Source organism: Pongo abelii, chromosome 20 (assembly GCF_028885655.2).
Source record: "Pongo abelii isolate AG06213 chromosome 20, NHGRI_mPonAbe1-v2.0_pri, whole genome shotgun sequence".
Taxonomy (NCBI): domain Eukaryota; kingdom Metazoa; phylum Chordata; class Mammalia; order Primates; family Hominidae; genus Pongo; species Pongo abelii.
In genome coordinates this window covers 47,012,314-47,024,765 of record NC_072005.2, presented here as the reverse complement: position 1 = coordinate 47,024,765, position 12,452 = coordinate 47,012,314, and the positions used below count along the sequence as shown (strand labels likewise).

Below are 12,452 nucleotides of genomic sequence, written 5' to 3'. Positions count from 1 at the left end.
AGGTGTCCAACATTAGAAATTATTAGAACTTTGGTGTCTAGTTAGTCACAACTGAGTGTGAGAGTCTTATAACTTAGATGCTTAGGATCCAGAATCTTGGACCAATGGAATCTAGAGTGCCTTGAAACAGAACAGACCATCAGAATCTTATTTAATCTTCTAGAATCTTGGAGCATCTGATCTAGCATCTTAGACACAGAGAATCTAAGATCTTAGAGTAAGTCTTAGAATATCACATCTTAGAACACCAGACCTTAGAAACTCCATCTTTAGACTCTTGGAACTTTTGAATTGCAGATTCTAGAGCTTTCGACCCTTAGGATCTAGGATTTTATACAAGAGAATCTATTATCATAAAGCCTCAGAAACTATAAATGATCATCATTAGAATCTTAGAACTTGAGAACATTTAGAACATTAGAATCTTAGAACATTTTGAAGGCTTATGATCTAGAGCCTTACAGCCAGAGAATCTAGACTCTCAGAGCCTTAGAACATCAAATTTTAGAATCCTAGGGCCTTAGAACCTCCATGTCTAGAATTATAGAATCTTTAGAATCTATAATCTTACATTTTAAGGACTCTGAACTCTAGAAGAATAAACATCTAGAACCATAGAGCCTTAGCTCCTAAAATCAGAATCTTGGAACTTTAGAACCTAAAACCTTGAGGCTTTATCAAAAATGTTAGAACCAGAAAATCTAAAACCACAGAATGTCAGAGCTTTAGAACAGTAGGTCTTAAGGTTGAGTGCAGTGGCTCATGCCTGTAATCTCAGCACTTTAGGAGGCTGAGGTGGGCAGATGACTTGAGGTCAGGAGTTTTAGACCAGCCTGGCCAACATGGTGAAACCCTGTCTCTACTAAAAAATGTAAAAATTAGCCGGGTGTGGTGGCACACACCTGCAATCCCAGCTACTTGGGAGGCCAAGGCAGGAAAATCACTTGAACTCGGTAGGTGAAGGTTGCAGTGACGCGAGATTGCACCACTGCACTCCAGCCGGGGTGACACAGTGAGACTCTATCTCAAAAAAAAAAAAAAAAAAAAAAAGTAGGCCTTAGAACCTTAGCACTTTAATGGAATTAGAGACTTTGGAATTTCAGGTCCTTAGAACCAAAGACTCACAGCATCTTTGAAACATAGAACCTTTGAATCTAGACTCTTTAAACATTAGACTCTAGAGTCTTGGAATGTTAACACCTGGGAGGACTTCAGATATTGCAATCCAACCCCTTCCTTTTACAGATGGTGATGCTACTGCTTTCAAGGTGATGCTACTGCACAGAGAAGGGGAGGGACGTGTCTGGGATGGAGGTGGGTTAGGTAGGAAGACAGGGCTGCAAGTGGGGATAAGGCCTGGGGTGGGAAAGTGGGAAGGTGGAGTTTCCCCCAGTGGCAGTGCCTAGCTTGGATCCTGAGAGGGAGTACCAGGTGGAGGGTTGTCTCAGGCACCATCCTCCTGCCCTGGGGCTGCTGGGGAGCCCCTATCAGCAGGCTGAGGGGGGCTAGGGGTTGTGGAAGGGCAGAGGACATAGCGTCCAGCAGGATGGACCTCAGCCGCAGTGAGGCAGCTACAGGAATCCTTAGGGTCTGGCTGGGTTGGGGGGTCAGCTCCTCCCGCAGCTCCAGGGGGTTCAGGATAACCTCCACCCTCATCCATGTTGACATAGAGGATTTCGTCAGGCTCCTGGGCGGGAGGCAAGGCCTTCAGTGTGTTCTCCAAATCTTCCCGCAGCTCTGTAAAACTTGGCCGGTCCTGGGGATTTAGCTCCCAGCACCGCGACATCAAGGCATACCTAGGGCAGCAAAATGAGGGGTGGGAGATTGAGCAGGGACTCAGAAGGGGGGCATTCTGGGAGCCTGGGGACATTTTAGGACACTCAGGGGACTGGGGGCATTTTAGAGGGTTAGAGGGAGCCTCAGCAGTTTGAGGCCATCTATGGGGATTTGGGAATTCCCAAGAATTTCTGAGTTGGGTCCTGGGAGACTCAGGAGCTGGGAAGGGTCTCGGAAAACCTGTCTGGGTATGGAGTAGTATTCTGATGAGGGTTTGCTAGAACAGACCTTCCCAGCTCCCCAGAACAGACTTGCATCAAAGCCTGGCTATGCCCCTTACAAGCTGTGCTGGTTTAAAATAGGTCCATAAATTCTTTGACCCCCCTCCCTGCAAAAGACAGAGAATAAATCCTCTCCTCTTGAGCATGGGCAGGACTTAGTGACTTGCTTCTGATTTGGCAGAAGTGATGGTGTGTGTGACTTCTGAGACTAGGTCATAAAAGGCATGTGGCTTCCTCACACTTTCTCCTGGGTTGCCATGTTGTGAGTAAGCTCAAGCAGTGCCACAAAGGGGTCCACATGGCAACGAACTGAAGCCTCCTGCTGTAGCCATGTGAGTAAGCCACCTTGAAAGCGATTTTCCAGTCCCAACCTTCAGATGACTGCAGCCCGCAGTGATATCTTTGTAACTTCATCAGAAATCCTAAACCAAAATCACCCTGCTAAGCTGTTCCCAGTATCCAACTTTCAGAAATTGTGTGAGATAATAAACGTTTGTTGTTTTAAACTACTTGATTTGGGGATATAGGCAACAAACACACCAGCTGTGCAATCTTTGGCAAATAAATCACCCTCCCAGACTGGGCTCATGCCTGTAATCCCAGCACTTTGGGAGGCTGGGACGGGTGGATCATGAGGTCAGGATATCAAGACCATCCTGGCTAAGGTGGTGAAACCCCGTCTCTACTAAAAATAAAAAAAAATTAGCTGGGCGTGGTGGCACACGCCTGTAGTCCCAGCTACTTGGGAGGCTGAGGCAAGAGAATCGATAGAACCTGGGAGGTTGCAGTGAGCCGAGATCGAGCCATTGCGCTCCAGCCGGGGTGACAGAGCGAGACTCAAATAAATAAATAAAAATAAATTACCCTCCCTTTAGGACTGGGTTTTCTCATCTGCAAAATGGGAATCATAATGATACCTATCTACATCATATGGCTGCGGTAAGGACCAAATGATTTAACACATGCCAGGCACCTAAAACAGTGCCTTCTAGTCAGTTCTATAAAAATGTTAGCTGTTATTTTTACTCCTCTCAGCTCTTGGAGTACCCAAGGTGGACTGAGGAGTCTGACGCCCCAGGCTGTCTCCTCCTGACCCAAAGTCATCCTCTCTTTACCCTCAAAGTGCTAGCTAAATGTCACGGTCTTCTCCACATGCTCCAATATTGCAAAGTTTGATAAGCATTCCCTGAAGGATCCTGCAAACATCTCAGAGGAGACCTGAGTCTGGAGAAGGCCAATAAAACAAACTGAAGGGTTTTGCAGAGAGTCTCAGGTGTTGAGGAGCATGTGGGGGAAGCGTGGTGTGCTCAGGAGTCTGGAATGAGAAGTCTCTGGGAGTGCATGTCCCAAAGGCAGGGCCACCAGGTAAGACTGTGCTGTTATTCACTACCCAAGGATACCTGGCTTGGGGGTGAGGAGCCAGGGGGCTAATTCAGCCCGCATCCCAGACACAGACAAAGGAGGAAAGGGTGCCTTTAGCTGATCTGCACCCTACTGGCTAGTGGTGGTCCTACTCAGAGCATTGGTGAGGGGTAAGTGGGTCACTCAGCATTGTCAGGGATTCTGTCTGGGTTATAGAGAGTCCTGGACCTGTGAGGGCCATGTGAGGGTAGTCAGGGTTGGGAATGAATTCTGGGTTGGGGGAAACCTAAGGGTCCTCACAGTCCATCCAGACAGTCCGCAGGCTGCTTCAGGCGATTTCCCTGGCGCAGATAGTCATAAATCTCGCTGTTCTCCACGCCTGGATATGGGGTTTGGCCTCTTGTGGCAATCTCCCACATTGTCACCCCGAAGGACCACTGTGAGGGGCAGAGGGAGTTAGACGGTCTCTCCTGCACAGAATCACCCGCACCAATACCCAGGTTCATGGGTACACCCACACTTATGTACACATGTTCACAACCATCCTCTGGGAGCGTCACAAGTATTCATAGAAACATAATACTTTAGCCAGGTGCGGTGGCTGATACCTGTAATCCCAGCACTTTGAGAGGCTGAGGTGGGCGGACCGCCTGAGGTCAGGAGTTTGAGACCAGCCTGGCCAATATAGTGAAACCCCGTCTCTACTAAAAATACAAAAATTAGCTAGGCATGGTGGTGGGTGCCTGTAATCCCAGCTACTTGGGAGACTGAGGCAGGAGAATTGCTTGAACCCGAGAGGCAGAGTTTGCAGTGAGCTAAGATCATGCCATTGCACTGCAGCCTGGGTGACAGTGCGAGACTCCATCTCAAAAAAAGAAAAAAAAAATATATATATATATAAATTTGACACAGGTATACACATGAATAAGTAACTTTTGTGGCTGCATACACATGCTCACCATCACACACATATACACACTTCATGGACACATGAGCTCATGTGCCACTGTGCACACCCTGGCTGTCCACATTCTATGAGTGTGTGCACATGCACGCATAATCACTGCAGCTTCTTCTAACCTAAACTGTCTACACTGCTACCATGCACACGTGGGCCTGTATTTATCCTGGGCATGTACACACCACTATTCAGAGATGCCCACCATACCCCAAGACATGCCCAGCCCATGTGGACAAGCCCCTGCAAAGGGAAGCCCACATGTCCCTGTGACCCTTGCATCCACAGCCACCAAGGCATAGTGTGTGACGGTCAGGCCATGCCCTCCCATGGTTCCCCACTCTTGGCGGGAGTGCACGTACCACATCGCTCTTGCTGGTGTAGACTCGGTCAGCTAGACTCTCAATGGCAATCCACTTGACTGGCATCTTGGCGATACGTCCCTGGCGGTAGTAGTCCCCATTGTAGATCTTCTTGGAGAGCCCGAAGTCCGCCACACACACGGACATGTTCTCATTCAGCCTGTTTGGATTGGGGAAAGGAACAGGGTCAGGGCATCGGTCACCTCCACCAGGAAGCCTGCCCTGGCTCTCAGACACATCTGCACCTCCTCCCCTCACTGTCCTGGCTGCGGGTGGGGATCTGTCTCCCAAACCTTCATCCCAGTCCAGAAGGGAACTGATTTACTTCTTATTCACTCTGCCAAGTAAGGATGGGACAAAGGGCTTCCTCAGGACTTCCCAACTTTGGCTCTTTGCTATATTCTAAGATCCTTTCTTGGGTTTGATTACTTGATGAATTTTTTTTTTTCTTGAAGTATACTGTACATATGAAAATGTGCACAAGTCATAAGTGAGCAGCTCACTGAATTTTCACACACACACACACACACACACACACACACACACACACGTAACCAGCACCCAGATTAAGAAACAGAACATGGCTGGGCATGGTGGCTCGCACCTGTAATCCCAGCACTTTGGGAAGCCAAGGCAGGTGGATCACTTGAGGTCAGGAGTTCGAGACCAGCCTGGCCAACATGGTGAAACTCTGTCTCTACTAAAAGTACAAAAATTAGCTAGGTGTGTTGGTGCACATCTGAAATCCCAGTTACCTGGGAGGCTGAAGCAAGAGAATCAGTTGAACCCAGTAGGCGGAGGTTGCAGTGAGCTGAGATCACGCCACTACACTCCAGCCTGGGCAACAGAGTGAGTGAGACTCCATCTCAAAAAGAAAACAAAACAAAACAAAAACAGGCACAGTGGCTCAAGCCTGTAATTTCAGCACCTTGGGAGGCCAAGGCGGGAGGATCACTTGAGGCTAGGAGTTCAAGACCAGCCTGGAAAACAAAGCAAGACCCTGTCTCTACAAAAAAATTTAAAAATTAGCTGGACATGGTGGCACATGTCTGTAGTTCCAGCTACTTAGGAGGCTGAGGCAGAAGGATAGCTTGAGCCAGGAGTTGGAGGCTACAGTGAGCTATGATCATGCCACTGCACCCCACCCTAAAGGACAGAGTAAGACTCTGTCAAAACAAAAAAGAAAAGAAAGAAAAAAAGGGAAAGAGAGAGGGAGGGAGGGAAGGAAGGAAGGAGATGAAAGAGAGAAAGAAAGAGAAAGAAAGAAAAGAAAGTAGGACAGAGAGAAAAAGAAAGAAAAGAAAGAAAAAAAGAAAAGAAAAGAAAATCCATAGGACATTCATATGATGGAATACCATACCACACAGCAAAGAAAAAGAGCAAACTACCCCTACACAGATTCATCTCAAAAACATCATGCTGAGCCACAGAAGCCAGACACAAAGCAGTACAAACTGCGTGATCCCATTTGTATGACTTTTCAGAACAGGCGAAACTAGCACTGAGAAGTCAGGATAGTGGGTACCACTTGGCGGTAGTGACTGGGAAGAGGAAGAGGCATGAAGGAGCCTGCTGGGGCTAAGAAATATTCTTTACCTTGATCTAGTGGTTACATGGGTCTACACCCATAAAAATTCATTGAGCTGAGCTGCATGTGTATATTTTAGTGTATGTAAAATATACATAAATTTTTTTTGAGATGGGATCTTGCCCTGTTGCCCAGGCAGTAGTGAAGTGATACCATCATGGCTGACTTCAGCCTCAACCTCCTGGGCTCTAGCAATCCTTCCACCTCAGCCTCCCAAGTAGCTGGGACCACAGGTATACACCACCATGCCCAGCTAATTTATTTTTTGTAGAGACAGGGTTCACTATGTTGCCCAGGCTGGTCTTGAACTCCTAGGTACAAGTGATCCTCCTGCCTCAGCCTCCCAAAGGGCTGGGATTATAGATGTGAGCCACTGCACCTGGCTGAGACTAATGTTCTAACTCTGTAGTTCCATTCCCTCCACCCTCTACCCTCCCCTCCCTTTACCCTCTATTCTCTATTCTGGCTTTTGGGGGATTTTTTGTTCTTTCTTTTCTTTTTTGAGATGGTGTCTCGTTGTTGTTACCCAGGCTGGTCTCAAGGCTCAAGCAATCCTCTCACCTCAGCCTTGGGAATGGCTGGGACTACAGGTTACTATTTTCTTTTTTCTTTCTTTCTTTCCTTTTTTTTTTGAGACAGAGTCTTGCTCTGTCGCCCAGGCTGGAGTGCAGTGATGCGATCTCGGCTCATTGCAACCTCCGCCTCCTGGGTTCAAGCAATTCTCGTGTTGGGATTACAGGTGCACACCACCACACCCGGCTGAATTTTGTATTTTTAGTAGACAGGGGGTTTCACCAAGGCTGGTCTCGAACTCCTGGCGTCAAGTGATCCACCCGCCTCAGACTCCCAAAGTGCTGGGATTACAGGCGTGAGCCACTGCGCCCCATCTGGCATATTTTCTGCTTGTCCATTGGTGAGGAGTTTGGTTTTCTTATCCAGTGTGGCTGCTTCCAAAGGACAGCCCCAGGCAAGACACCCAGCATGGAGCGGGACAGAGATGCAGCTCACATGTCCCCAGCCCCATCGGTCACCTCAGCCCCTTTGCTCACCTCATGCTGTGCACTGAGCCCACCTTCTGGTGTCTTCCCTCTCCGCATCCAAATGCTCCTTCCAGATCTCAGTTCAGGACTCACCTTCTCCAGGAAGCCTTCCCAGACCCCCTTACTGACTTTCCTGGTCCTGAGTTCTGACCTGCCCTCAGCAGGTGTCTAGCCCTGCTTCCATCCTAAGAAGGAGGGAGGGAACTCCCTCAGGGAGTGCAGGAGCAGCGGGAGGTGTCCCTGAAAGACACTCACATGCAGTTCCTGGCCGCCAGGTCCCGGTGTATGAATCTCTTGGTACTCAGATACTCCATGCCACTGGCAATGTCTGCCATGAACTTCACCAGCATCTGAGTGGGCAGATACTGGGGAGCCAAGGCAGGTGGGAGGAAAGGTCAAGAGAGTCCTTGATGCGATCCCTCCTCCCTCCATCCCTCTGTGCAAGCCTAGCTCTGCCCGCAGTGGTTTCCCATGGCCCGGACGATTCAACCCAACCCCTCTCCAAGGCCTGCAAGGTCCTGTAAACCTGTAAACTTGCTCCAGCCTTCCTCTTGGACTTGATTGCCTATGTTCTTGCCCTTGACTGACACTCCCACCAGACTCCTGTCTGGTCTTCAGACAAATGATGATCATTCCCACCTCCGAGCCTTTGCCTATGCTGTGCACTCTGTTGGGGTCGCTTCTTGCCCAGATCTCCAGACATCCCCCCAGCCCCAACTCCTTCACGGTCACCTCCTCGGCAAGATCTTCCGCGTCCACCCAAATTCACTGCCTGGCCTCCTTATCTTCCGTCCTACTGTATTTCCTTCCTAGCACTTAAACATTTAAATCATCTCGCTTAGGTATTTATTAGCTTGTTTATCATCCACCCCTCCCCTGCTGGAAGACATGCTCCAGGAGAGCAAGCTCCTGGTCACCGTGGTCTTCCCAGGGTCTGAGCAGCACTGGGTACCTGATAGATGCTCAGTTAATATTTGTAGACTGGATGATTAAACGCCCCTTACCACTGGCTGGTCCCCGAGCCGGGAATAGAGGAGGAAGCTGTGTAGGTCTCCATGTTTCATGAAAGGTAAAATGACCACAGGTGCTGGGAAGCTCTCTCTTTCAGAACCCTGGAAACAGACACCTGAGCCCCCCAGGTAGCCCTGTCACTCCTGCTGGACAGAAGGGGAAGCCAAGCCCCCCACCAGCCAGCCTCGAGCCTCTCCTTCTCACCCCCCATCCAATCTGGCCACCATATTGTTTGGGGGGTAGTGGTGGTGGCAAGGACCAAGCTGCAGAGAAGCCATTTCCAGCAGAGTTCCCAGGGACGTTTCCGGAGCCCTCCTGGGGACCTCAGCTATTTCTGGGAATGGTCAGAGGTCACATTCCAAGCTGAGGGAGACTAGGAGGGGGAAGCTTGCTGACCCTGAAGGAGCGGGGAGCAGGAAGCCTGGAAGTTTGATCTTCCCAGGGCCAGAAGCAGGGCTCTTCCCTCTGCTATGGCCCCCATGGGGCTTGTAGACCCCTTGAATCTGCCCCTCTCTCACCGATGAGCCTCATGACGTTGGGATGGTCGAATTCCTTCATGCAGACCGCTTCACTCAGGAAATCCTCCAGCTCTGACCTCGTGCAGATGGCAACTTGAGGGAGAGAGACAGGTGGGTGAGAAGGAGGGGAGGAGAGGGAGGACTCTCTCTACACCTCCACTCCATCATCATCATCATCATTCATCTTCATCAAAGATGATTAGTAAGTACCAGGTGCCGTACTCAGCACTTTATATGTGTGTGTGTGTGTGTGTGTGTGTGTGTGTGTGTGTGTGTGTGTGTATATGTGTATATATATATTTATTTTATTTATTTTTTTTTTTTGAGATGGAGTCTCACTCTGTTGCCCAGGCTGGAGTGCAGTGGTTTGATCTCGGGTCACTGCAACCTCTGCCTCTCAGGTTCAAGCAATTCTCCTGCCTCAGCCTCCCGAGTAGCTGGGACTACAGGCGTGTGCCACCACTCCCGGCTAATTTTTTGCATTTTTAGTAGAGACAGGGTTTCACCTTGTTAGCCAGGATGGTCTTGATTTCCTGACCTCATGATCTGCCCGCCTCGGCCTCCCAAAGTGCTAGGATTAGAGGCGTGAGCCACCGCGCTTGGCCAACTTTATATATATTAACTCATTTAATCTTCTCAGGTGCTACTATTATCATTCCCATTTTATTGGTTTTTGTTTTGTTTTTGTTTTTGTTTTTGTTTTTTTGAGACAGGGTCTTGCGCTGTCACCCAGGATGGATGCGATCCAGCAATCACAGCTCACTGTAGGCTCGAACTCCTAGGCTTGCCTTCCTGAGTAGCTGGGACCACAGGCACGCACCACCATCCCGGATAATTTTTTTTTTTTTTTTTTGAGATGGAGTTTCGCCCTTGTCCCCCAGGCTTGAGTGCAATGGCGCAATCTTGGCTCACTGCAACCTCTCTCTCCCCAGTTCAAGAGATTCTCGTGCCTCAGCCTCCCGAGTAGCTGGGATTACAGGCATGCACCACCATGCCCAGCTAATTTTTGTATTTTTAGTAGAAACGGGGTTTCACCATGTTGGCCAGGCTGGTCTCAAACTCCCCACCTCAAGTGATCTGCCTGCCTTGGCCTCCCAAAGTGTTAGGATTTCAAGTGTAAGCCACCGTGCCTGGCCAATTTTTTAAGAGAGGGAGTCTTGCTATGTTGTCCAGGCTGGTCCCAAACTCCCAGCCTCAAGTGATCCTCCCACCTCGGCCTCCCAAAGCACTGGGATTACAGGCATGAGCCACTGTCCCTGGCCTATCTCTATTTTAAAGATGAAGAAAGCAAGGCACAAAAAGGTTAGGAGTCTGCCTAAGGGAACACACAGCTTGGAGGTGGAAGAGGCAGATCTCAAACCCGGGTAGTCTGGCTCCAGGGTCCACCTGCTCACAACCACCCAGGCTGCTTCCCAGCACTTCTCTACCTGCCCTGGGGACCCAAACAAGTATCATCCCATTTAACAGTCCAGGACACTGTGGCTCACAGAGGCAAAATGACTTGCCCAAGGTTGCACGGCTGGGATTCAGACCCAGGCCAAGACTATAACCAGTGGGAGGCTGAGTGGGGAGGATTGCTTGAGCCTCAGAGGTTGAGACTACAGTGAGCTGTGATCCTGCCACTGCTCTCCAGCATGGGTGACGAGCAAGACTCTGTCTCAAAAAACAAAAAACGTAGGCCGGGTACGGTGGCTCACACCTGTAATCCCAGCACTTTGGGACACCGAGGCAGGTGGATCATGAGGTCAAGAGATAGAGACCATCCTGGCCAACATGGTGAAACCCTGTCTCTACTAAAAACACAAAAATTAGGTGGGCGTGGTGGCGCACACCTGTAGTCCCAGTTACTCGGGAGGCTAAGGCAGGAGAATCGCTTGAACCCAGGAGGCGGAGGTTGCAGTGAGCTGAGGTCATGCCACTGCACTCCAGTCTGGTGACAGAGTGAGACTCTGTCTCAAAAAACACAAACAAAAAAACAAAAAACATAACCTGAGGCTGGGTGCAGTGGTTCATGCCTGTAATCCCAGCACTTTGGGAGGCCAAGGCGGGCAGATCACCTGAGGTCAGGAGTTTGAGACCAGCCTGGCCAACATAGTGAAACCCCATCTTTACTAAAAATACAAAAATTAGCTGGGCGTGGTGGCACGCGTCTGTAATCCAACTACTTGGGAGGCTGAGGCAGGAGAATCGCTTGAACTCAGGAGGCGGAGGTTGCAGTGAGCCGAGATCACACCACCGCACTCCAGCCTGGACGGCAGAGTGAGACTTCTCCTCAAAACAAAACAAAACAAAGCAAAACAAACAAACAAAATAACCTGGTACACAAGAGGTGCTCAATAATGAATGAAAGAGTGGGTAATGACTTCATAGCCCAAGCTTTTAAGCCCTGTAATTCAGAAAGGATCATTCTGTACTCACCACCAGCCCCAATCTGAACCCCCTATGCTTCTCCTTCCCTGTGTGTGAAGAACTTAGCCCTGGACTTCCTGTGCTGTGTAACCCTGAAATGCCTCCTGCCCTCTCTGATGATGTAAATAATATAGTCCTAGTCCACATTAACAAGCATGTCCTACTTGCCACCCTCAGCATGAAGTGCTTTGCCTCACAACAGCTTTGGAAGGTGGGGACATTAGGGTCCTCTTTTCCAGATGACAGGTGGGAGGCTCAGAGAGGGAAAGTCATTTGCCTAAGATCGCATAGCTGGTAAATGATTCAGCCAGGTATGCCTCATTCTAGAGCTTCTCCTGCTCCACTAAGTATCACAGTGGGCTGGCCCCTGAAAACTACATTTCCCAGGCTCCCTTTCCTAGTGGTTTCCTCTTGGGATTTGCCAATGGGAGGTAGGCCCTGATGGGAGACTGGCAGGTAGCGGGGAGAAAGGGAAAAGCCAGGGTATTTCACGTCTCTCTGCTTCTGGTATTCCCTTGGTGGTGGTTGTGTCTCCCATATGTGCGTGTGTGTGTTTTAATTTTTTTTTTCCAGACGGAGTGTCGCTCTGTCGCCCAGGCTGGAGTGCAGTGGCACGATCTCGGCTCACTGCAACCTCCGCCTGCAGGGTTCAAGTGATTCTCCTGCCTCAGCCTCCCGAGTAGCTGGGATTACAGGTGCCTGCCACCAAGCCTGGCTAATTTTTGTATTTTTAGTAGAGGTGGGGTTTCACTATGTAGATCAGGCCAGTCTCGAACTCCTGACCTCAGGTGATCCACCCGCCTTGGCCTCCCAAAGTGATGGGATTACAGACATGAGCCACCATGCCCAGCCATGTGTGTTTTATTTTTTCAAGACAAGGTCTCACTCTGTCACCCAGATTGGAGTGCAGTGGCATGATCATAGCTCACTGCAACCTCTGCCTCCCAGACTCAAGCGATTCTCCCATCTCAGCCTCCCAAGAGGCTGGGACTACAGGTGTGTGCCACCATGCCCAGCTAATTTTTTGTTACTATTATTATTATTATTTTTTCATAGACATGTGGTTTCACCATATTGCCTAGGCTGGTCTCAAACTCCTGGACTCAAGCGATCTGCTGCCTCGGCCTCCCAAAGTGCTCTTCTAGGT

At 49.5% G+C, this 12,452-nt stretch overlaps 1 protein-coding gene across 2 annotated transcripts in view; it reads right to left on the bottom strand.

Moving 5' to 3' along the window:
- Positions 1 to 1,051: 1,051 nt before the first annotated feature.
- The window catches only part of AXL (AXL receptor tyrosine kinase), a 41,960-nt gene continuing 30,559 nt past the window's right edge, over positions 1,052 to 12,452 (bottom strand). For both annotated transcript variants that reach the window (XM_024236493.3, XM_024236497.3), the window contains 6 exons: positions 8,897 to 8,989; positions 8,372 to 8,493; positions 7,623 to 7,732; positions 4,740 to 4,899; positions 3,720 to 3,856; positions 1,052 to 1,796 (listed from right to left, as the gene is read on the bottom strand). In XM_024236493.3, the coding sequence (XP_024092261.2) occupies positions 1,445 to 1,796; positions 3,720 to 3,856; positions 4,740 to 4,899; positions 7,623 to 7,732; positions 8,372 to 8,493; positions 8,897 to 8,989 (974 nt within the window). In that variant the 3' untranslated portion in view covers positions 1,052 to 1,444. The remainder of the gene's footprint in view (positions 1,797 to 3,719; positions 3,857 to 4,739; positions 4,900 to 7,622; positions 7,733 to 8,371; positions 8,494 to 8,896; positions 8,990 to 12,452) is intronic.